Genomic DNA, 25,751 nt, shown 5'->3' on the forward strand with positions numbered 1-25,751 from the left:
TGTGAACCTGTTCTATCTTTTTCCAAAACTATTTTAAAACAAATGGAATTGGGGACATAGCATCTGAAATGCTTCCCAACTGCTACTTCAGTTACATGTTCCACCTTTTTTCCTCAGAGGGCATCCAGTGTTGCTCCTTCCTGAGCAGATTCCTCTATATATTGTGTGAGGAGACTACCCTGGATGCCCTATACAAACCCATCCAGTCTCTTTGCACTCCGGATGTCCCAGTGAAATCCGGGATCCACTAGCACTACCCTACTATTCCCACAACCATGTGCAATTTCTTGACACATCTGCTTCTCAAGATAGCTCTGACTGTTGGAGATTCTATAATGTACCCCAGCAAGGTGACCATTCCCTTCTTATTTCTACCCAAATTCTACCCAAATAGCCTTCTTAGATGATACATCAAGAACATCCTCTCTCAGCGCTGTGGTAATGTCTTTTATCAAAAAAGGCAACATCTCCTCCATCTATACCTATTTCTCTGTCACACCTAAACCAGCGGTCTCCCAAAACATTGAGTTGCACTGGAGAAGAACAAGTACCAATGGAAGAGAAGATGCAAACCTTGGTTCTATGATATTGGGTTTGTTTGGCTATGTTTGGAAGAAAACCCGTTGTCGAAATAATAAGAATCAATATTTTTGTTCTGCAGTGGTTTCCCCTGATTAAACTTCAGCAAAAATCCTTAATGGTTTACAGTAGGAACAAAAGGCTAAATGGCCAACCATCTCAGAACAGGGTTTACTTTTTAATTGGTGGCAGCAAAAAGGTTGAGCATACTGTAGATAATTCAGTGTGTATGAAATGATATATTTTTGTGATTTGGTTATTAACTGAATATATTTTGTTTTTATTGTGGTAAAGAATGTTTGGAATCCTGGCATTCTAAGTGAAGGCACTGAGGTAAAGAAGAAAGAGGCTATGAAGATAAAATACTGACTTAACAAAAAGTAGACTGTTGGGTCCATCTCTTGGTGCTATGCTTCAGAAAAGATGTGAATCTTCAGAAAAGATTGCAGAGAGGGTGCCAAAGAGATTTATCAAAATGATCCCGGAGTGACAGATTTTAATCACCAGAATATACTGTAGAAAATGAGGTTTTGTGCTCATTAGAACAGAAGAGTTTGCAAAGGCATTGAATAGAACTATTTAAAATAATAAACATGAAAACAGAACAGTTGAATCAAAACAATTCTATTGGTTCAGAAAGGGCTCAGAAAAATAGGGATATGGACTAAGAGTGACTGGAAAAAGTAGGAAAGGTGACCTGAAGAGAAATTCCTTATTCAAGAACTGGTCTGAGTCTGGAACAAACTTCCAGGGTTCTAGTAGAGGCAGAAGCAAACAGGGAAATGGATAAGTATGTGAAAGGACAATGGTTGCAGACTTGCTGAGGAGAGTGTGGCAGAGCAGAAATAGTTGTCTTTCTCGTACGTGGAATTGTAGTATGGATTTAATGGACTGAGTGGTCTCTATCCCTGCTGTGACTATTTTATGATTCTGCTTACATTGGAACATATTCATAATTGGGAAATCTATACATTGATTGAGTTATAGAAACATAGAAACATAGAAACATAGAAAATAGGTGTAGGAGTAGGCCATTCGGCCCTTCGAGCCTGCACCGCCATTTATTATGATCATGGCTGATCATCCAACTCAGAACCCTGCCCCAGCCTTCCCTCCATACCCCCTGATCCCCGTAGCCACAAGGGCCATATCTAACTCCCTCTTAAATATAGCCAATGAACTGGCTTCAACTGTTTCCTGTGGCAGAGAATTCCACAGATTCACCACTCTCTGTGTGAAGAAGTTTTTCCTAATCTCAGTCCCAAAAGGCTTCCCCTTTATCCTCAAACTGTGACCCCTTGTTCTGGACTTCCCCAACATCGGGAACAATCTTCCTGCATCTAGCCTGTCCAATCCCTTTTAGGATTTTATACGTTTCAATCAGATCCCCCCTCAATCTTCTAAATTCCAACGAGTACAAGCCCAGTTCATCCAGTCTTTCTTCATGAAAGTCCTGCCATCCCAGGAATCAATCTGGTGAACCTTCTTTGTACTCCCTCTATGGCAAGAATGTCTTTCCTCAGATTAGGGGACCAAAACTGCACACAATACTCCAGGTGTGGTCTCACCAAGGCCTTGTACAACTGCAGTAGTACCTCCCTGCTCCTGTACTCGAATCCTCTCGCTATAAATGCCAGCATACCATTCGCCTTTTTCACCGCCTGCTGTACCTGCATGCCCACTTTCAATGACTGGTGTATAATGACACCCAGGTCTCGTTGCACCTCCCCTTTTCCTAATCGGCCACCATTCAGATAATAATCTGTTTTCCTGTTTTTGCCACCAAAGTGGATAACTTCACATTTATCCACATTAAATTGCATCTGCCATGAATTTGCCCACTCACCCAACCTATCCAAGTCACTCTGCATCCTCTTAGCATCCTCCTCACAGCTAACACTGCCACCCAGCTTTGTCTCATCAGCAAACTTTGAGATGCTGCATTTAATTCCCTCATCCGTCATTAATATATATTGTAAACAACTGGGGTCCCTGCACTGAGCTTTGCGGTACCCCACTAGTCACCGCCTGCCATTCTGAAAAGGTCCCGTTTATTCCCACTTTTATGTTCACATTCCAAATATAAAATACTGCAGCTGCTGAAAATCTGAAGTAATAGCAGCTCAGAGGTACAGCTGGTTGAGTAGCTGGGTCACTGTGGCAGAGAACCAGGTTCAGTCCTGACGTTGAACGCTATCTATTTCGATTTTCAAGTTCTCCCTATTCCCACATGGGTCTCCACCATTGGGTCCAGTTTCCTCCAAATCCCATAGATTTGTTGGTTGTTCGGTTAATTGGCCATTACATTGCTCCTCCGGTTAGAATCCGGGGTGGTTGATGATTGTTATGGATTTGGTGGGCAAAAGGACCTGTTTCTGTGTTGAACATCCCCGTGGTTGTATGACTACCATCAAGAATGCCTACAGTCCCATCCCTCGACAGCATTATTGGAAATCTGACCATCTACCTCCGACCACCATACTACGGGACTGCTTCGGGTCAGTGGACAGTATGACTGACAGAACACAGAGGCACCTTCATTGACCTCCACAGCCCTGACAACCCTGTGATAGTCTCCGAGGTCACTGTGAAAGCACTCCTCAGGAGGATGAATCCACGGAAAGTGTCATGGCCCAGACAGCATATTGGCCAAGTACTGAAGGTCGGTGCTGATCAACTGGCTGGCGTGTTCACAGACATGGAATGCTACCATAAGAAAGCAGCGTCCATCATCAAGGAGCCCCTGTGTCCAGACCATGCTCTCTTCTCACTATTACTATTGGGCAGGAGGTACAGAAGCCTTTGGTCTCAGGCCACCAGGTTCAGAAACAGCTATTAGCCTATAGCCAACCACCGTGGATAGCTACACTCACCACTATTCTGAATTGATTCTATAACCTACAGTCTCACTTTCAAGGGCTCTTTACAACTCATGTTCTCAGTATTATATTTTTATTTGCATAGTTTATCTTCTTTTGCACATTGGTTATTTGTTAGTCTTCATTAGTATATAATGTTTCATAAATTCTGTTGTAGTTCTTAATTATCCAGTAAATGCCTGAAAGAAAATTAATCTCAAGGTAGTATATGGTAATATATATATACTTTGATAATAAATTTTACTTTGACTTTGATTCTAAAACAGAAAAAAGCTGGAAACACTCACTGGGTCAGGCAGCACAGGTGGAGAGAAAATTAATGTTTCAATAATCTTTCATTGGTTTGAAATGTAGACTCTATTTCTCTCTCTATGGTGGCCTGCTTAGTATTTCCAACATTTTCAGTTTTTATGTTCGTAATAGATTATTTGCGCAACTCAGATATTAGCTACTTGTACTAATGGGACAATGCCAATAAACATGATTTCCCTCCCGTTGTTTCAGTGGGAGAAGATTGTCATGGATCTGTTCTTTATGATTGGTATTCCTGTTCTGGTAACCATTGTTCATGGAAGAAAGTCACTTGTGGAGGTGACCATGTGGTTTTGTAATAAGTGAGATCAGGGATCACAGAATGTATTGCTTCTTCACTTCCACTATCAGAGTTCTTCACACCCATGAACACCAACTCATCACGTTTCTCTCTTTCTGTAATATTTTTAAAATATTTCTTATTGTAACTTACATTAATTTTTATGTATTGCACTGTACTACTGTCACAAAGCAACACATTTCATGACATATGTCATAGATAACAAACCAGAACCTGAGTTGTTAATTTCCAAAAGCGGATCCGAATTTTTGTGCTATTCACACCTTTCATAGACTGTTGGAAGTAATGTCCTATTTGCAATATTACTGTTTGAATCATTTATTGCACTTGCATACATAATTGTGAGTGCAGAGATAATATTTTAATATGTAAGAGGCTTATGCATGTTTTATAGGCTAATTATCCTGCCATTAATGTACCGAATACGTGTTATTGAAAGGCTCTCTGATGAATGCTACTGAAGCCTGAGATTGATGTATTGCTGATATCTGTATTGCAATTAAAAATAGAACAGCTCATGTTCTGGAATAGTGGACCTGGAGATGCATTCTTTAATTTTGTGCCCCATAACCCGCTGGAGGCTGCTAGAATTTATTTAAGATTCAAGACTTCTTAATGTCATTTCCAGTACATAAGTGTAATGGAGAACAAAGTAATTATTACTCTGAACCTGATACAGCACAAAAAACACAATAAGATAAAGTACACTGTAATAATAAAAAACGCAATAAGTATAAATATATAAGATAGCTTATATACATAGATTGATAGTATGTCCAGATAGTGACACTAGGTACTAATGTGTCTATATGCTAGTATAGGTGGCTGACAAGAAATGATGAAGTAGTGATGGTTAAGGGTGTGGTTTGGTGGGTTAGTGGGTGGAGTTGATGATCTGTTTGGGAAAAGTAACTCTTTTAGAGTCTAGTTGTCCTGGTGTGGATGCTACATAGCCTTCTCCCTGATAGAAATGGGACAAACTGTCCAGGAACAGGGTGGTGGGATCCTTCATGGTACTACTGGCCCTTTTCTGGCACCTTTCAGTATATATGTCCTTGGTGGTGATGATAGGTTGGGCAGCTTTGAGTCCCCTTGTAGAACCTTCCTGTCTGCCGCAGTGTGGTTCCCAAACCAAGCGGTGGTGCAACTTGTTAGGATGCTCTCCACTGTGCATCTGTACAATGAAGTGAATATACACGTGCTCCCTTCAGCCTTCTCAGAAAGTAAAGACTTTAGTGAGCTTTCCAGATTATGCAGAATGTGGTCTGGGACCATGAGTGTTTGTGCATTGATGTGCGCTTCCAGGAGTTTGAAACAGTTTGCAGCTTCCACTGCTGTGCCGCCGTTGTAAAGGGGGTGTGAGTGGTAAGGGCTCTCCTGAAGTCTATATCCAGCTGCTTTGTCTTGTTGGCATTGAGGAAAAGGTTACTGGCCAGGAACTGAGACCTTGAGCTCTTTCACCTCCTCTCTGTAGGCTGTCTCATCTTTGTTGGTGATGAACCCCATCGAATCCCACCACTGTCATGTCATCGGCGAACTTGACAATGTGATTACTTGGGTGTTTAGCTGTCAGCAGAGTGTACAGCAATGGCCTCAGCAGACAGCTTTGGTGGGTGCCCATGCTGAGGGTGATGAGGAGGGAGGAGCCATTATTCACCCTGATTATCTACAGTCTGTTGGTTAGGAAGTCAAACACCCAGTTGCATGGTGGTGTATTTAGACTGAGGAGAAGGAGTTTGTTCACCAAGGTCTAAGGACAATAGTGTTGAATGCCAAACTGAAATTCAGTTTATGAAACATTTATGAAACTTTTTTCTTTCAATTTTACTTACTTTATATTCAACTCTCTGTTGGTGCTGGGCTATTGTTGCTCAGTACACTGCCTGGTTTCAATTAATTTGATTAATTCAATTTGGATCTTTAGGCTGGATACTCATATCAAAGATATGATAATAAACGGTATTTATGATGCAGCAGGAAGAAGGCTCCCTTGATGAGCGAGTGGCTTGGTGTGAAGGTACATCATGCAGACCCAATGCTTCATGTTTAGTTACCTACTTGTTCAGCATTGGTTCTTGCAATCTTCTCCTACCTCATCAACCTGGACATAGGTATCTTAAGGATCTTCCAATGAAATCTTTCTCAATAAATACTGCTGGGTCTGCTTCCCTTCCCAGTTACTGATCACAAACAATATTGTCCCTTATACTCATGACCACCCACACTGCGATAGGTGGCAACACTCCTCCTCCTTCCCCAATCTCCCCCCCCCTCCGAGTCCCACAGTCTCACCTCACAGACGTAGATGTGCTAGAGAGTGACTTAAGAGTGAAGGCAAGAAACTTGAGGAGTAGTGGGGTGGATGTGATGAAAACCAAAAGAAAACAAGTGGATGACTTCTGGAAAACAAGTGGATTCCCATCGTCGCCTGTAAGGAGTTTATATGTTCTCCCCTTGACTGCGTAGGTTTCCTCCGGGTGCTATGATTGCCTCCAAAAGTCCAAAGACGAACCAGTTGGAAGGATAATTGGTCATTGTAAATTGTCCCATGATTAGGCTAGGGTTGAATCGGTGGGTTGCTCTGTGATGTAGCTCGAAGGGCTGGGAGAGAACCCTCCAAGCTGAATCTCAATAATGAAGCTATGCGGAGTGAAGTAAGAAAAAGATGCACCAAGTTCAGAGTTAGGAATTTGTCTCTGGAGATGGTGCTGAACAAATGGTATTGTATTAAGTTCACATTTTATACCTCCTTGCCCTCCTGATCTCAATTTGTCCAAATCTCACAAAAGCAATAAAATTAGTAATCTATTTAATACCATGCCTTTTCCACAGCTGCCAGAGACAAATTTCTATCCCAAAGGGTTATGGAATGACTGGTTATGTTTCATCACTTATCAAAGTTTGTCATCATGGCATCTCCCATGTACTTTCACTGCTCCAACTTGTATTGCAACATTGTCCTTGCATTTCACAGGTCCTCCAGTAAACGTTACATGCAATATTTTTATCAACAGTTTCGGCTCTGTCACGGAAACTACAATGGTAAGTGCTGATGACGACTGTCAAATAACTTGGTGTCTTGCCCGGTAGCAGTTTGTCAATTTTCTTTCTTTTGTTTTATCATTTAAATTGCAGGTCCTCCTGTTAATGTTACATGCAACATATTTATCAACAGCTTTGGTTCAATAGCAGAAACAACGATGGTGAGTGGGACTGATCATGAGGCCATCTTGTAATGAATTGCTTAGTTTGTCAGCCTACCACCAGGGCTTTCATCAGCAGATGATCGACATCGAGCTATCATGCTCCAAATTCTGTGTGTCCAGAGCAGTTCCCAATCTTCTGAATCACTGAGTGGCCAATCACTTGTCAGAGGATCTGCACTCAGACTTTCTCACTTTCCGAAAAAGAAAATCTTGGAACTTCATCAAAAGTAGTTAATAAAAAGTCCATAAAATTTGTTCTGGGCATTCCAGTGACTTACAAAATACAAAATAGTGGAAATCAGCTTAAAGACTGGTAGCTCAAGGAAAAATCCAGATCATGTTGCACCCTTCCTTTTTAAATCCATCATTCTGAAAGAGAATTTAAGTACGTAGCAATGAAACTGCACTTATACTACATTCAGCAGGATTAAGAAATTGTTTCATTTTTATTTTTGTTGCTCCTTCTCATCTTGTGAAACTGCATCCAAAGAGACAGAGCAGTTCTCAAGGAGTAGGGATTTTTGAAAATCACTTCAAACGTTAACATAAAGCACCAGAAATATGAAGTCGGACCCAGCCCAATTCAGAGTAGTATATGTACAAGAAACTCACTCAATTTGGCCTTTATAGCCAGGAACTGGTTTTTAAGGTTTTGCAAATTTGAGTAATAAATTATGGAGGTTCAGTCATAGAATGAAAACAAGCATTGCTCACACATTCCCTGGTTTTCTAGATTGCATGAGTAAATAGCACCATGTACTTACTTCACCGTAAGATTTCAGGATGGTTTGGGTCAATGTTGTAAAGGTGGAGGCACTTCTAGAAGCCTTGAAATTGTGCCCTTTGAAGATTAATGCATGAACATTAAAATGCACACTAATCCTTACAACAACATAATTTCGCTAATTAATTTCCTTTGTGCCATATTTTAATGAAGATGTTCAGCAATTTATTTTCAATAGATTAACACCTCTGATAAAATAACAGGCCAAGGAATTCTATGGTAACATATTAGGCATACATATATATTAATCTACAATGCAAATTTAGGATTTAAGAAGATTAAGTTTTAAAAGAGAGAGAGCCTTGCTCCATGACATAGCTACTGGGCTTTTGTACACTGCAATGGTACAAAAAAAAAATCTGATCCCCCTAAACAAGGGCAGCTTTGAATGACTTGTAAATGCCTGTTCTGCCACTGATATTAATGTTCCAAGATTAAGTAAAGTACTACCTCCCAAAATTATTAGTCATAGTTATTGAGCATTTTCTTACGGAAGCATATCTCAGTCATCCAATGTTTATGTGTAAACACTGAATGAGCTTATTCACAACACGCTGGAGGAACTCAGCAGGTCGGGCAGCATCCGTGGAAACGATCAGTTGACGTTTCGGGCCGGAACCCTTCATCAGGACTGTAGAGGGAGGGGGCAGAGGCCCTATAAGGAGGGTGGGAAGGAGAAGGCTGGTAGGTTCCAGGTGAAAAACCAGTAAGGGGAAAGATAAAGGGGTGGGGGAAGGGAAGCAGGGAGGTGATAGGCAGGAAAGGTGAAGAAAGAATAGGGGAAAACACAATGGGTAGTGGAAGGAAGCGGAACCATGAGGGAGGTGATAGGCAGCTGGGGGAGGGGGCAGAGTGACATAGGGATAGGGAAAGGGAGGGGGAGGGAATTACCAGAAGTTGGAGAATTCAATGTTCATACCAAGGGGCTGGAGACTACCTAGACAGTATATGAGGTGTTGCTCCTCCAACCTGAGTTTAGCCTCATCATGGCAGTGGAGGAGGCCATGTATGGACATATCTGAATGGGAATGTGAAGCAGAGTTGAAGTGGGTGGCTACTGGAAGACGCAAACAGCAGGAACTCTGCAGATGCTGGAAATGCAAGCAACACACATCAAAGTTGCTGGTGAACACAGCAGGCCAGGCAGCATCTCGAGGAAGAGGTACAGTCGATGTTTCAGGCCGAGACCCTTCATCAGGACTAACTGAAGGAAGAGTGAGTAAGGGATTTGAAAGTGGGAGGGGGAGGGGAGATCCAAAATGATAGGAAAAGACAGGAGGGGGAGGGATGGAGCCAAGAGCTGGACAGGTGATTGGCAAAGGGGATATGAGAGGATCATGGGACAGGAGGTCCGGGGAGAAAGACAAGGTGGGGGGGAACCCAGAGGATGGGCAAGGGGTATAGTGAGAGGGACAGAGGGAGAAGAAGGAGAGTGAGAGAAAGAATGTATGTATAAAAATAAATAACGGATGGGGTACGAGGGGGAGGTGGGGCATTAGTGGAAGTTAGAGAAGTTGATGTTCATGCCATCAGGTTGGAGGCTACCCAGACGGAATATAAGGTGTTGTTCCTCCAACCTGAGTGTGGCTTCATCTTTACAGTAGAGGAGGCTGTGGATAGACATGTCAGACTGGGAATGGGATGTGGAATTAAAATGTGTGGCTACTGGGAGATCCTGCTTTCTCTGGCGGACAGAGCGTAGGTGTTCAGCAAAGTGGTCTCCCAGTCTGCGTCGGGTCTCGCCAATATATAGAAGGCCACATCGGAAGCACCAGACGCAGTATATCACCCCAGTCAACTCACAGGTGAAGTGTTGCCTCATTTGGAAGGACTGTTTGAGGCCCTGAATGGTGGCAAGAGAGGAGGTGTATGGACAGGTGTAGCACTTGAGCTTACAGGGATGCTCTGCTGCCATCTGTTATTTGCTTTGACCCCCAGCATCTGCAGATTATTTTGTGTTTTTGAATGAGCTTATTTGTCTTCATATTGCATTGATTTTAAAATAGGACTGTAGACACTGGGATTGAGAAACATGGGGGTCGGGGGGGGGTGGATTCTTAGACTATAAGAGACAGGAGCAGAGTTAGGCTATTTGGCCCATCAAGTCTGCTCCATCATTTCATCATGGCTGATCTATTTACCCTCTCAACCCAATTCTCCTGCCTTCTGCCCGTCTTTCACATGCTGACAAATCAAGAACTTATCATTCTCCGCATTAAGTACACCCAATGACCTAGCCTCCATAGCTGCCGGTGGCAATGAATTCCACACTTTCACCACCCTCAGACTAAAGAAATTCCTCCTCACCTCCATTCTAAATGGACCTCTCTATTCTGATGCTGGCCCTAGACTCCCCCATTACAGGAAATATTCTCTTCACGTCCACCCTATCTAGGCCTTTCAACATCTGATTGGTTTCTATGAGAACCACACCCCCCCCCCCCACCATTCACCTAAATTCCAGTGAGTACAGACCCAGTGCCATCAAACACACCTTATACAATAACCCAGTCTTTCCTGGAATCTTTCTCGTGGACCTCCTCTGAAACCTTTCCAATGCACATCACTTCTTATTTAAGCAGCCCCAAAACTGCTCACAATGCTTGAAGTGAGGTCTCCCCAGTGCTTTATAAAGACTCAGCATTATATCCTTTCTTTTATATTCTAGTCCTCGCAAAATGATTGCTAACATTACATTTGCCTTCCTCACCATTGACTCAGCCTGCAGGTTAACCTTCAGGGAATTCTGCATGAGAACTCCAAAGGCACTTTGCACCTCGGATTTTTAAATTTTCAGCCCATTTTGAAAATAGGCTACGCTTTTGTTCCTTTTACCAAAGTGTATGACCATTTAATTTCAGACACTAAGTTCCATCTGCTAATCCTTTGCCCATTCCCTTAATCTATTTCAGTCCTTCAGCAGACTCCCTGGTCCTCAACACTACCTGCCCCTCCACCTATCTTCATACCATCTGCAAACGTGGCCACAAAGCCTTCTATTTCATCATAAAAACCATTGACATATAATGTAAAAAGAGGCGTTTCCAACACGTGTCACTAGTCAGTGGCAGCCTACCAGAAAAGGCTTCCTTTATTCCCACTCTTTCTTATGCCAATCACATCCTCTTTCCATGCTAGTATCTTTCCTGTAATCATGAGTTCTTAACTTGTTAATCAGCCTCATATGTGGCACCTTGTCAAAGTCCTTCTGAAAGTCCAAGTACATAACATCCATCAATTATGCTCTGTCTATCCTACTTACTATTTCCTCAAAGAATTCCAACAGATTTTTCAAACAAGATTTTCCTTTAAGGAAACCATGTTGTCTTTGTCTTACGTTAGCATTCAAGTACCCTGAAACCTCATCTCTAATAATGGACTTTAACATATTCCCAAACACAGAGATCAGGCTAACAGGCCTATAATATCCTTTCTTCTGCCTCCCTCCCTTCTTGAAGAGTGAAGTGATATTTGGAATTTTCCAGTCCTCCGGATCCATACCAGAATCTGGTGATTCTTGAAAGATCATTACTAATGCCTCCATTATGTCTTAAATGACCTCTTTCAGAACCCTAGAGTGCAGTTCATCGGGTCCAAGTGACATAGCTATCTTCAGATCTTTCCCCTTCCCAAGCACCTTTTCAGTAGTAGTAGCAATTGCACTCACATCTGTCCCCTGACACTCTTCCAGCATATTGCTTTTGTCTTCCACAGTGAAGGCTGATGCAAAATACTTATTTAGGTTGCCTACAATTTCTTTGCCCCTCTCCAGCATCATTTCCCAACTGTACGATATCCGCTTTTGCCTCTCTTTCACTCTTGATATATCTGAAAAAACTTGTGCTATCTTCTTTGACATTGTTGGCTAGTTTATCTTCATATTTCACCTTTTTGCTCCTTATGGTTTTTTCAGTTGCCTTCTGGTGGTTTTTAAAAACTTCCCAATTCTCTACCTTCCCACTAATGTTTGCTCTATTCTATGCCTTCTGTTTTGCTTTTATGTTGTTTTTGACTTCCCTTGTCAGCCACAGCTGTGTCAGCCTGCCTTTATAATACTTCTCTTTCTTTGGGATGAATCTATCCTGCATCTTCCAAATTTCTCCCAGAAAACTCCAGACATTGCTGTGTTGCCGTCATCATTGCTAATGTTCCTGTCCAATCAATTTTTGTCAGCTCCTCTCTTGTGCCTTTGTAATTTCCTTGACTTCACTTTAATATGGATACATCTGCGTTTAGCTTCTCCCTCTCAAATTTCAGGGTGAATTCTATCATATTATGATTACTGCCTCCAAAGGGCTCCTTTATCTTAAGCTCCCTAATCAGGTCTGCTTCATTACACAACACCCAATCGAGAATAACCTTTCCCCTAGTAGGCTCAACCACAAGCAGCTCTAAAAAGCCATCTCATTGGCATTCTACAAATTCTCTCTCTTGGGATCCAACACCCCCATATTTAAAACCCTCATGACTATTGCAACATTGCCCATTTAATGTGCATTTTCTATCTCCCATTGCAATTTGTAGTCCATATCCTGGCTATCGTTCAGAGGCCTGTACATAACTCCCACCTAACATAATTTTATATATCTCTGTAACATCTTATAGAGACATATAAAATTATGAAAGGAAGAGTTGAGATAGAGACAGGAAAGTTGTTTTCACTGATATGTGAGACTAGAACTAGGAGATATTGCCTCAAGGTTCAGGGAAGAAGATTTAGAACAGAGATGAGTAGGAAATGTTTTTCCCAAAAAGTAGTGAACTTGTGGAATTTTCTGTCCAAGGGAGCAGTAGAGACTACCTCATTAAACCTACTGAAGTTACAGTTAGACAGATTCTTGCATAGTCGGGTAATTAAGGGTTATGGGGAAAAGTCAAGTAGCTGGAGCTGAGTCCACACTTAGATCAACCGTCAAGTAGCTGGAGCTGAGTCCACACTGAGATCAACCATGATCTTATTGAGTTCAATAGACTCAAAGGGCCAGATGGCGTACTCCTGCTGCTATTTCTTATGTTCTTACGTCTTTTTTAATTTTGAATAAATACTTATTTATATATTTGAAGGGAACTACTGACTTAATTTAACCTAGAAATGATTGGAAAAATATTGCGAGTTTGTCTCTCATAAATAAAGTTCACATCAGAAGGAAAATTAGTTCTAGGGAGACAAATAATTAACACTTCAAACCAGATTACTTGCTGAGACTAAGGAATATATGTAAATTCAACAGATCTGCCATGTTTATCCCTTTCTGTTCGTTCAAAAACAATATCCCACATGAAGGCTAGGTAATCACATAACATTATCAACAAATTATTTTCAACTTTTACCGGGAACTTAACTTCATAATTTCCAAAGATGTTGCACCCTTTACAGTAATGTAAATGCATCGCTTCAGTTCAATAGAAGTAGTGATATTTGAAGCTATATTTGGCTACAGGTTTGGGTTTGTATTGACCCCAATCTAATAATAGAAAGATGGCATTGTATACCCTTGGAAATTCTAAATGGTGAAATAATAGATGAGAACTAAAGAGAAAATATCCTGCCTTAGGCCAAACCCTTCCCATGACCAAAGGTGAAGCACAACAAAAATGAAAAAAAAACTTCAATATGACTACATCTCCATCTCAAAGCCACACTTACCTTTTGGCAATGGGTTAGAGAATGATTAACACAATAATTTGATACAAAGAATTATTTGTATAAATAATTTCTTAATTCAACACCACCATTTTCAAATTATTGGATAAATTCAAAACTAATCAATTCATATTATCAATAATATCACTTTTTGATATTATTTGCATGTACTTATTCATCATGAGGAGGCTATAATGGAATTGTTCAGATGAAATCTGAATAAATACAAAGTTCAATTTGTATCTATCCATGGAAAATCGATGAGTAGGCCATATGAGAATGCTGTTCGATACACTGCACTTTAACCAGGATAGCATGTACATTCTGATTACAAAACTGGAAAAAAATTTCAAAGAGGTGACCACAAAAATTACCTTACTGCCTCTTTCCAATCTCTTGAGCATTCAGTCTGAACCTTTATCATTATGTATCTTCTTCCTCCTTTCAATTTAGTTCAAGTTTAATGGTCATTCAACCATAGATGAATACCCAGGAATACAGCCAAATGAGACAGCATTATTCTGGGGCCAAGGTACAAAATGCAGTACCTACAGTCACATACAGCACAAAGCACACATAGCACATACAAGATAGCAAGCAACTAAAGGTATCAGTAAGCTACAGCCACGCAAAAATGAAGTCCAGATCCGAGCCATGAATGCCGCAGAAATATACAGAAAACGACAGTACAGCTTGTCTTCTGCCAAGCAAACACTGGGAGGGGCAGCACTGACTCCAGCCTGAACGCCATGCCACACTGACCCTGGTGCAGCGCTTTGGCTCCAGCGCCTCTCTCCTGGCAGAGTTGGTGAGGTCTTTTCTATTGTTTCCAAAGGTCTCTTTGGTAGAACCCTCTTTATGCTCCCTTTGTCTTAAAATCTGATAGAGCTATCCAAACTCTGAACATAACCCTTTCAGGCATTCACTGTATCAGCTGCACCTGAACAACCAGCCATTAGTAGAGTATCATTCCCAGCAAGTGCCTCTCACTCTGTAGACACTTTTAAATTCTCGTGTCCCTGCCCCTCTGTTACTTCTGCCCTGCCAAGAAATCTCGTATGAGGTGGATGGAGGCTGTCAGCCCCTTGAGTCTGTGCCAAATCTCAGAACAATCACATTTTATTCATCCACTTAATTCACTGTAATCTTTTGTTCTCACATTACCATTACCAGCTTCTCTGATTTTCATGCTAAATGCCCAGACTGGTAGCTAATTAGCCTTCTGACCCGCATATCTGAAAGACATGGGAGGCAACCTGTGGCATATCCACTGGGAGAATGTGTAAGCGCTTTCCCTGTCTTCCCAACTTGCTAGAGATGTGAGACAGCAGCTTGGCCAGCTGCACTACTACTGGTCCTGTTAAATTCAGAGCACACAAATAATTCCATTTCCCTTTGGTCAGCGGATCCTAACTGTTATTAATATACAGCCCCTGGTTACCTTGCAACAGGCAGAATACTTATCTTCCCATTGTTAAAAGCATTTCCCTGTGCTAACTACTTTAAAGGTAGTAAATCGGAGCCTGACTGTGTTGTGATTTCTACCATCTCAATATAGAATAACAAAGCAGGAATGTAGTATTTAACAAAGTTAAACTTTCACATAATAAACTTAGTGACTTTGAAATCCTAGATGGACCAAACAACCAATTTTTCATGTTCTCTCAGATGGTGTGGTACTGGCACAAACAAGAGATGCTGCTTATTTATCTCTGCCCTTAATCAGCTGCAGGGAGGAATAGGAAGAGGCATGGCAGGAAGAGGTTTGAGTATGCTATTTGCAAATTCAGCATGTGGATTGAAGATTAGATCTCTGCTTTTATCTTTGTTGCCAAACACCCTTAAGGAACAGTGATTTATCAATTCTTAACGCTCAGAGTATATAGGTAAAAGTGCTCTCTCTGTAAAGTCCATGTTTCAAACCATTACCCATTGTTTTCCAAGTGTTTAAATTGTGGTGTTTGGGGGAGGGGGGCTATGGTGGGGGAGGGAACACAACCCAAAGTGCTTGTACAGAGAAAAATGAGAAGTTTCACCAACATATAGCAGAAATGTTAGTTACTTCACAGGATGTGGATGGTTGTGTTATTTATGAATTTATAGGAAAGGTAACTATAATAGTTTTCATGTCCTTAGATGTTAATTGAACATCCCTTCATAGTAAAGGCAAACTTGTTTTCTTTAGTTGCCAGTGTTTTGCAACAGTAAACTTCTACAAATGGCACAAAATGGTCAATGGGACATGTGGTACCTGAGAAACTCTGCTTTGACACTTAAGTTACAAGATGGCGCTCAATGGATGTCTGTGCACGGATGCTAGCTCTGTAACAGATGCATTTCAACTGTGTGTAAACTGCTTTCGACAGCACTTAAACAAATCATTCATTGAAAGTATCATGCAAAGGGGCTGCAATTTTGAACTTGATGGCAGTCAAACGCTGGTTAATTGGTGTTACTTTTTCATGGTGCTTTTACCTGCTGCATGCCATTTCCTGATGGGCTGGTTCTCAACGGGCTTTCCAACAGCTATTGTGTATTGTCACAGAACAACAAATTTGAGACATCCTTCTTGTTATATGCATAGATAAATATTTATTTTAAAACTCAGTTTAAATAATAGTGGCTGAAAGCTTCACCTTCTCATGTTTTTAATAAATTAAAAAAACACAGTTTATGGCATTTCCCTGATAAGTGAGAGATTTAAACTTGTCCGATTACCTCAGTAATGGTGACCAGAATGTTTGGTGGTTTAACTGTTTCATACAATATGCCAGCTTCTGATGACAAACTTGCCTGCAGAGGCAACCGTATGGTGTAATTAATCCCTACCAAGAACACTAGAATAATTTTAAATAGGGAAAATCTGTTTCCACTGGTAGTGGATCAGTAACCAAAGTACAGGGATTAAAGGCAGAAGACAAAGATTTTTTTAAAAAAGAAGAAATTTCCTTTGATGGTGTGTTGGAATGAGTTGGAGTGCTACGAGGAGAATAAATAATAACATTGAGACATTAAATGGATAAATAATTTAGGAAAGTAAAATTGAAGGGCAATGTGGGAAGGCAGAGGAATGGGAATAGTTTACCAAAATCAGAGCAATAGAACTTTCGTAATTGCATGCTGTAATGGCCCAGAACCTGTGACCAGCACACTGACTAATGAGGAATAATCAATCTTGACATGTGCTGTCTCCCAGGAGGAAACATCTTGAGGACAGCTAGCTGCAGTCATTATGACAAGAACTGGTTATCAACCTGGGCCCTCAGAAAAGTAAATAGCAACACATTAATGAGGAGAAACACCACCGACAGCTGACAAATCTTTGCCAGCTGACTCAGTCAATATCTTTAGCTTAGATGACCATCAATATTTCTAACATGCAGAAGCATCTAAAAACAATTGAAGCTGTTAAAGACTATTCAGATTTTTAAACTCTTCTTAAACTGTCTAAAACAACTAAAACTTGTTGTGATGTCACATCTCAAAGATTGCATCTCCCGCAATTCAGGAAACCTCAGTCTAAAATATATTCCTCAAGGTTCTTGAAAGGAAGGTGAACTTTCTGCCTCACAGATGAGAGTGCCCACTATTGAGGCAAGATGCACAGTGGACTAGAAAGTAAAATTGAGGGACTTGTGAGGCTCACAAAAAATCTCTGATTGCTTTTTAACGTTTCTTCATACAGCTCTCTCTACTAAATTCCATCAGCTAATTGCCCAGGCTTTCCTCACAAAACAACCTGTCTTTTCCATGCATTGAACTATCAAACCTCCTCAGAACTGTTTGAAATACTCCTTTAAATTAAGATATCAATACCAAACAAACCATACAAAGAATCTCGACACAAAAGATCGACTGTTTATTCCCCTCCACAGATGTTACCTGACTTGCTGAGTTGCTCCAGCATTGTGTGTGTGTTACTCAAGATTTTCAGCATCTGCAAAATATGACCTGGTTTCTAGGCAGCCACCTTTGCCCCAAGTACATGGTTTCAAAACTGTGGTGGGAGTGGGAACCAGTGTGAAATTGAAAAACTGCAGCATATTCAAAAACAATTGAAGCGGAGCAATGATTGGGGCTTCTGAGAAGAAATGGTATTAATCATCCATGTGAGAGAGAGGAAGAGAGCACCTGCTACAGGAGAATAATATAAGACATCTTGACTGGGATGGAATGAGCACAGGAAGGGAGATTTGGTGGTCAGGTTTAGTGAGAATAACCTTAGGGGAACAGTGAGTGTGGTCTCATTGGCAAGATGGTTGTTGGGGTGGATGTAACAAGAAATGAGAAAACAACTGCAAAAAGTTGCGAATCTGTGGCCACAAGGCTGGGATGAAGATCTTTAGATGGCTGGTAAAGAATCTGCTATCAGCGGAGGAACCTGACTGGATGATCTCACTGATACTGAGAAAGAGGACCCAGCTCCTTGATCTTAGCATTAAAGGTGAGGTTGGAAAAGAACAGTGAGAGGCGTTCCTGCAGTCGGAACTACATTGCTGGCTCTATATTGTTCTTGAAAAAGTGAATAGTCCTGACAGGCATGTGAAAACATCGCCCACTTGTGCTTTACTTCATCCAACTAAATCTCATAGTGAATGACAATTTTTGTAAAAACCGAATCAGACCCCATCCACCTATCATACTTCATTTCACAGTCCACTTCATTTCACAGTCCTATACAACAGTTTATCAAAACTTTAAGTTTACAGTTTTCTGACTTGTACAAAATGCTGGAGGAACTCAACAGGACAGGCAGCATCTATGGAAATGAATTCATAGTTGATGTTTTGGGCCGAGACACTTCTTCAGGACTGAGAAAGAGGGGGAAATATGCTAGAATGAAGTGGCGGAGGAGGGGAAAGATGCTGGAAGGTGATAGGTGAAGACAGGTGGGTGGGAAAGTTCAAGGGCTGGAGAAGAAGGAATCTGATAGCAGAGGAGAGTGGACCATAGGAGAAAAGGAAAGAGGAGGGAATCCAGGGGAAAGAAACAGGCAAGTGAGAAGAGGTAAAAGGTCAGAGAGGGGAATAGAGGAAGACTGGGAGGAGGGTGGAATTTGTTTATTGGAAGGATAGATCGATATTCATGCCATCTTTTGGATTTAATTCTCCCTGTTTCAGTTGAGTCTTCCAATTTTAAACCTATTGCGATCAATGCAATCTTCCAATTACTCCTTGTAATCCTGTTTTAAATTATTTTTATTTTATTGTACTGTACTTGTATCTGTATCCTTAACTCTTCCTATTCCTTTGCTTCATGAAGAATTTTGCTATTTGCAGTGTACTGTATTTCAGTTCTCCATCATTTCCCTCAAGTTCATTGACCGCATAGTTATTTACATTCAACCTCATTTGGCTGCTTTGCACTCCTATCATTGATATATCTATCTCTGTGATGAACATTCGTCTTTGCAGTCTCCAAGACCCTATAATTAGTTATAATATTTTAATATTATTTATCCTGGACTCTTGACAGGTAATTAACTGTCTTTTATTAAAAAACCAAATACAATAACTTATTCCTATTTTTCTGTACACTTACCAATCATGAAGAAGTTAATTAAATAAATCAAAGTCTGCAGTTTATTTTGCCTCTTGTGAAAAAGGGTTACATTTAGCTTCAATTAATAAATGATTTGGAAAGTTCTAAAGCAAGGAAGAATAATAATAAATGGAAGGTCAGAGGCTTAGAAATGGCAAGAAAACAATAATCAGCAAAAGTAATTGTGTTCAGCAAATCAACTTGCCCACATGAAGTCCCATGTAGTTGATATAGCTAATAGAGTCATAGAGAAGTACAGCACAAAAACAGGCCCTTTGTACCATCTAGTCCGTACCGAAACAATTTAAACTGCTTACTCCCAATGGCCTGCACAAGGACCATAGCCCTCCATACCCCTACTATCCATGTACCTATCCAAACTTCTCTTAAATGTTGAAATCAAGCTTGCATGCACCACTTGTGCTGGCAGCTCATTCCACACTCTCACCACCCTCTGAGTGAAGAACTTTCTCCTCAGATTCCCCTTTTCACCTTTCAGCCAGAACTCATGACCTCTAATTGTAGTCCTACCCAACCTCAGTGGGAAAAGCTTGCTTGCATTTACCCTATCCATATCACTCTTAATTTTGTATGCTTCAATCAAATCTCCCCTCAATCTTCTACATTCTAAAGAATACTTTCCTAACCTATTCAATCTTTCCTTATAACTCAGGTCCTGCATTCTTTCAACCTGCTTACATCTTTCCTGTAGGTAGGTGACCAAAACTATATACAATACTCCAAATTAGGCTTCGCCAACGTCTTATACAAAACATAACATCCCAACTCCTGTGCTCCGTATTTTGATTTATGAAGGCCAATGTGCCAAAAGCTTTCTTTAGGACCCCATCTACCTGTGATGCCACTTTCAAAGAATTATGGATCTGCATTCCCAGATCCCTTTGTTCTACCGCACTCCTCAGTACCCTACTGTTCGTTGTGTAAGACCTAGCCTGGTTGGTCTCATTGAAGTGCAAAACCTCACACTTGCCTGCACTAAATTCTATCTGCCATTTTTCAGCCCATTTTCCAGCTGATGCAGATCCCTCTGCAAGGTATGGTAGCCTTTCTTACTGTCCACTTCACCCCCAATTTTGGTGCCATCCAGAAACTTGCTGATTCAGTTAACCATGTTATCATCCAGATCATTGATACAGATGTCAAATAACAATGGACGCAGCACCAGTCCCTGTGGCACACCACTAGTCACAGACCTCCAGTCAGAGAGGCAACCATCTAGCACCACTCTCTGGCTTCTGCCACAAAGCCAATGTCTAATCTAATTCACTACCTCATCCTGAATCGATGACTTTAATAAAAGATTCTACAGTGGAATAGCAGAGAGTTAATAGAAAATAAAGTAATTGTCATTTAGCGATTATATCCTACATACTCATGAAGCATTACTGTAAAAATAAGAATAGTTTTGTTGTTTTATCAATCAATATATTTAAAAAGGAATTGAGTGGTATGTAGAAAGTGAAATACTGGAAGTTCAAGGCAGTACAGTAGCATAGTGGTTAGCACAATACTGTACAGGCGAACTGGGTCAATTGCCACTACTGCCTGTTAGGAGTTAAGTGTCTCGCCGTGACTGCGTGGGTTTCCTCCGTGACTGCGTGGGTTTCCTCTGGGTGCTCCAGTTTGCTCCCACAGTCCAAAGACCTATCGGTTGGTAGGTTAATTGCTCATTATAAATTGTCCCTTGATTAGGCTAGGATTGAATTGGGGGATTGCTGGGTGATGCAGTTCGAAGGGCCAGAAGGATCTTCTCCACACTGTATATCAATAAATAAATAAACAAACAAACAAACAAATGAAGGAGAATAGGACTAATTGGATAGCTCTTTCAAAACCTGATATAGCGGTAATGGACCATGTTGCTTCATTTGTGCCAGGTGATTCTCTAGGGTTGGTTTTGACTTTGCTTGATAGATTAAAATGGTTGGGGTGTGAGTTGGGAACCTATCTTTCATCTCTCCTTCCCTGGAATAACTTCTAAAGATTCAAACCATCATCTGTCCAAGATGAATCAGTAATTGTGTTCCTTTTCTGTAAATTCTCATTTTTTTATAGATAACATAATCCAATTCACCAAATAGAGTGGAAAGGCAGAACAAATTTCTTACTTCCTTACTTGCTAAAGCATATTTTGCACTTTGCATGTTTACACAGGACAGGTTTCATTACACCATTTATCAAATAACAATGTTATGCATGCAGCAGTATTTATATTTTTTTCTGCTATGATACTGTTACATTTTCCTGAATATACAAAGATACTTAATTTCTTATTAATTACAAATAGTAAGTGAAGTTTCCCTGCTAAACCACGATGAATTGTTGTATTTGTTTATATTCTGTTCTTGCCAACTCCTGATTTTCCTGCCTGTTAAAATGGACGCCCAGGGAGAATTATAAGATCCTAAGTGGAGAAAAGACCAGTCAGGAGGCTCTAACTGCTGCCTCATCACAGACCTGACCAGTCAGTTTTTTGAAGGCATCAGGGAAATACAAGAATGTTCAAAGCAGCACACACAAAATGCTGGAGGAACTCAGCAAGTCAGACAGCATCTATAAAACTGAATAAACAGTCGATGTTTCAGGCCGAGAACCTTCTTCAGTACTGGAAAAGAAGGAGGAAGATGCCAGAATAGAAAGTTGGGGGGAGGGGAAGGAGGCTAACTAGAAGATGATAGGTGAAGCCAGGTGAGTAGGAAGGGTAAAAAGGGTGGAGAAGAAGGAATCTGATAGAGTGAACCATAGGAGGAAGGGAAGGAGGAAGGGACCCAAGGAGAGGTGACAGGCATTTGAGAAGAGATAAGAAGCCAAAGTGAAGAATAGAAGAAGAGGGGAAGGGGAGGATTTTTTTTTTACCTGAAAGGAGAAATCGATATTCATGCCATCAGGTTGGAGGCTACCCAAATGGAATATAATATATTGCTTCTCCACTCTGAGGATGGCCTCTTCTTGGCACAGAGGACACCATGGACCGACATGTTGGAACAGGAATGAGAATCAAAATTAAAATGTTTCTCCACTGCAATTTTCCACTTTTGGCGGATGGAGCGGAGGTGCTCAATGAAGAGGTCCCCTAGTTTACAGCGGGTCTCACCAATGTGGAGGAGGCCACATCGGGAGCACCGGACCCAATAGACGACCCCAGCAGATTCGCAGGTGACGTGTTGCCTCACCTGGAAGAACTGTTGGTGCCCTGAATGGAGGTGAGCGAGGAGGTGATTGGGCAGGTGTAGCACTTTGGCCGCTTGAAGGGATAAGTGCTAAGTGGAGGGGGGATGAATGGACAAGGGAATCACTGAGGGAGTGATCCCTGTGGAAAGCAGAGAGAGAGAGGAAGGTAAAGATATGTTTGGTGGTAGAATCCCTTTGAAGGTGGTGGAAGTTGTGAAAAATGGTGTGTTGGATGCGGAGGTTCATGGAGTGATAGGTAATGACGTGAGGAACTCTATCACTGTTAAGGCAGTTGGAAGATGGGTGAGCGTGGAATTTTAGGAAATGGAGGACATGTAGGTGAGGGCAGCATCAATGATACAAGAAAGGAAATTACTGGGGAAGGCTTGGTGCATGACTGTTCTACGTAGCAGGCATAGCTAGGGCCCATGCAGGTGTGCATGGCTACCCCTTGAGTCTGGAGGAATTGGGAGGAGTCAAAGGAAAAATTGTTAAGGATGAGGACCAGTTCTGCCAGACGGAGGAGGGTGATCGTGGAGGAGAATTGGTTGGCTCTTCTAAGAAAGAAGCAGAGAGATTTAATGTATTGATGGGAGATAGAAGTGTATAGGGACTAGGCATCATGATGAAAATGAGGCAGTTATAGCCAGGGTATTGGAAGTTAGTGAGCAACTTGAGAGCATCAGAAGTGTTGCAGATGTAGGTGGGAAGGGACTAAACCAAAGGGGATAGATAGAATGGAGTTGAGATATGAGAACACAAACTTAGTGGGGCAGGAACAGGCAGAGACAATGGGTCTACCTGTTCAGTCAGGTTTCAAATGATCGTTTTAGCATTTAATAAGTTTTTGTGGGTTTTTAATTTAGTAGTTGGTTTTAAAAGATACCAATTATTTCAGCTCCAGGAAATAATTTGTGATAATGAAGTTAAAATACCCCTTAATGCAATGGATCTTTGGGTAGAAAGCAAAATATTAACAACTAAAAGGGATGTCTGTGATAACCAGGAAATCAATGAGCTACAGTATATCCATATTAAAAAGAGTGGTCATGGTGTGTTCCAGTGTTTCCTCAGTCTCCACAGTCAAGGCAACTGATAAATCCTAATTATAACAACAAACAGAATCATCATTTGCAATTAGACTATAATTCATTGTTATTCCAATTCACTTCAGTGTGGGCAAATATTTGATTGGTTACCCAAAGGCCAGTAGTAGCTACCAATATCATTTCCAAAGTAGTCAATTTCTTAGTCAGCCTATTAAATTAAAACCTGGTGCATAGTCACCAAAAATTTGCATGCAGATGTAAGGAATGATCATAAAACCCATGCAAACTACATGGAAAAGGACAGAAAAATATTATTTCACAGATTTGCCTAATATCATTTGAAGTACTTGGTGTAATATCACGGTAGAAAAGTTATATTAATTTTGGAAAAGTTTCTCCAATCTGAAATAACTTTCTTATGATAAACCATAGAAATTGGTTACATTATTATGAAATTGTGGACACCAAGAAGTGAATTGATTAGATAGTTTGAAGATAATTGAGTGTAGATAAAAGCACACTACTATCTGGCGGGAGACTCTTGGGAGCTCATAACAATGGGATATTATCTTAGAATCTGAACTTGACTAGCTAATTTGAATTTATGTACATTGTGTCAGGACATTGATAATACAGAATCAGTTGATTAAAAACAAATTTTAAGGAATAAGATCAAAACTGGCAATGTAAGATATGACATCCATTATTAACAGGAGGGCAGAGAAAGCAATGTGGACTTGTACAGCCCACTTTTGTTTGACAGTCTATAAATTTATTAACCAGCAAGGTTATTGTAGGCACAGAATACCGATCTCATGATCTTCAGTCAATACCCGTTTCATAGTGTCATAACTGAGAATCGGGCCAGTTGGACCACTGCTGACCATCAACCACGTGTTTACACCAGTACAACATTAATTCCCATTTATTTCTCCCCACAATCTCAACAGCTTCTCTCAGATTCTACTACACATCAACTCACAAGAGGAATATTACAGTGGCCAATTAACTGACCAAACTTTGGGACATAGGAGGAAACTGGGACATCTGAGAGGAACATACAAAGTCACAGGGAGGAAGTGCAAACTCTACAAAGACATAATCCGGGTCTGTGGCACAATATGGCACCTCTGTGCTGATCCTTTGATAAAGTTGTAAGTGCAATTTCAGAATAGAGTTCATAACTATTTATTGATGTAGACACAAACAAGTCGAGTTATGGACCAATGTACATAGTCTGGAAATAACTGGATATCTGAGTTCAATTCCCAGCATGAGAGCTAAAGAACCAAAATTTGTGTTATTGAAGAAAGTATTAAAGATGATGAACATGAAACTACTGACTTGTTGTCAGCACATATCTGATTCCCTCCTGCTCTTCAAGCAGGAAGTCTTCCTAACCTGCTCTTGGGACGACATGCCAGCATAGTGGTTAGCACAACACTTTGCAGTACCAGCGACCCAGGTTCAATGCCCACCGCTGCCTGTAAGGAGTTTGTATGTTCTCCCCGAGACCACGTGGGTTTCCCTGGGTGCTCCGGTTTCCTCCCACAGTCCAAAAGTGTACCAGTTGGTAAGCTAACTGGTCATTGCAACTTATCCTGTGACTAGATTAGAGTTAAATCTGGATATCGCTGGGCAGTGTGGCTCAAAGGGCCAGAAATGCCTACTCCACACTATATGTCAATAAATAAATAACTAGTGTAATAGGTAAAATCTTTGCCACTAATTCTTGCATCCTGTAAATGAATATAAATGAAATGAACTGATTAAGAAAGTTAAAAGAGAATGTTGTTTTAGTTTGCTTTCTTTCTTCAGATATTTCATTTCTCAAGGATGGTTTTGAACCATTTTCTATGAGCTATGAAAATATCTTGGAGATGGCAGTTTCCACTCAGGGCAGTGTCAAGTATGTTTAGCTTTATGTGTGAAGAATCGTGAACATGTAGTGTTAAATATGTTTTCTACTGCTAAGAGCAGGCATTCAAAATCCCTTTGTCCATTAGCAGGTACACCTAGCTTGGATTTTCATTAGGAGTTTGACATTGAAATTTCACACCTCCAATAACGGAAGTTTCGAAAGTCAGGAGCATTCATTTTCCAGTCATTTGTTGAGCAGCATAATCCAAAGCCTTGGGGGCGACTTGCTTTACAGTCTTGCAGTGGGTTAGAAAAATCAGACAGGTAGTAGAGTCTTACTTGCACATTGAATGCCAGCTTCAGGCATTAGCACTGCATCCTTTTCTCAGTATGCTTGGGAGCAC

At 40.8% G+C, this 25,751-nt stretch overlaps 1 protein-coding gene across 4 annotated transcripts in view; it reads left to right on the forward strand.

The window, feature by feature from the left end:
- Positions 1 to 25,751, forward strand: part of glra2 (glycine receptor, alpha 2) — a 202,061-nt gene that overhangs the window by 56,242 nt on the left and 120,068 nt on the right. For 2 of the 4 annotated variants that reach the window (XM_063051037.1, XM_063051038.1), the window contains exon 3: positions 7,207 to 7,274. In XM_063051037.1, coding sequence (XP_062907107.1) covers positions 7,207 to 7,274 — 68 coding nt within the window. Of the gene's footprint in view, positions 1 to 7,045; positions 7,114 to 7,206; positions 7,275 to 25,751 lie in introns of all 4 variants that reach the window. The other 2 variants (XM_063051039.1, XM_063051035.1) reach the window with 2 other exon arrangements.

The sequence above is a fragment of the Mobula hypostoma genome, chromosome 6, assembly GCF_963921235.1.
Source record: "Mobula hypostoma chromosome 6, sMobHyp1.1, whole genome shotgun sequence".
Classification (NCBI taxonomy): Eukaryota; Metazoa; Chordata; class Chondrichthyes; order Myliobatiformes; family Myliobatidae; genus Mobula; species Mobula hypostoma.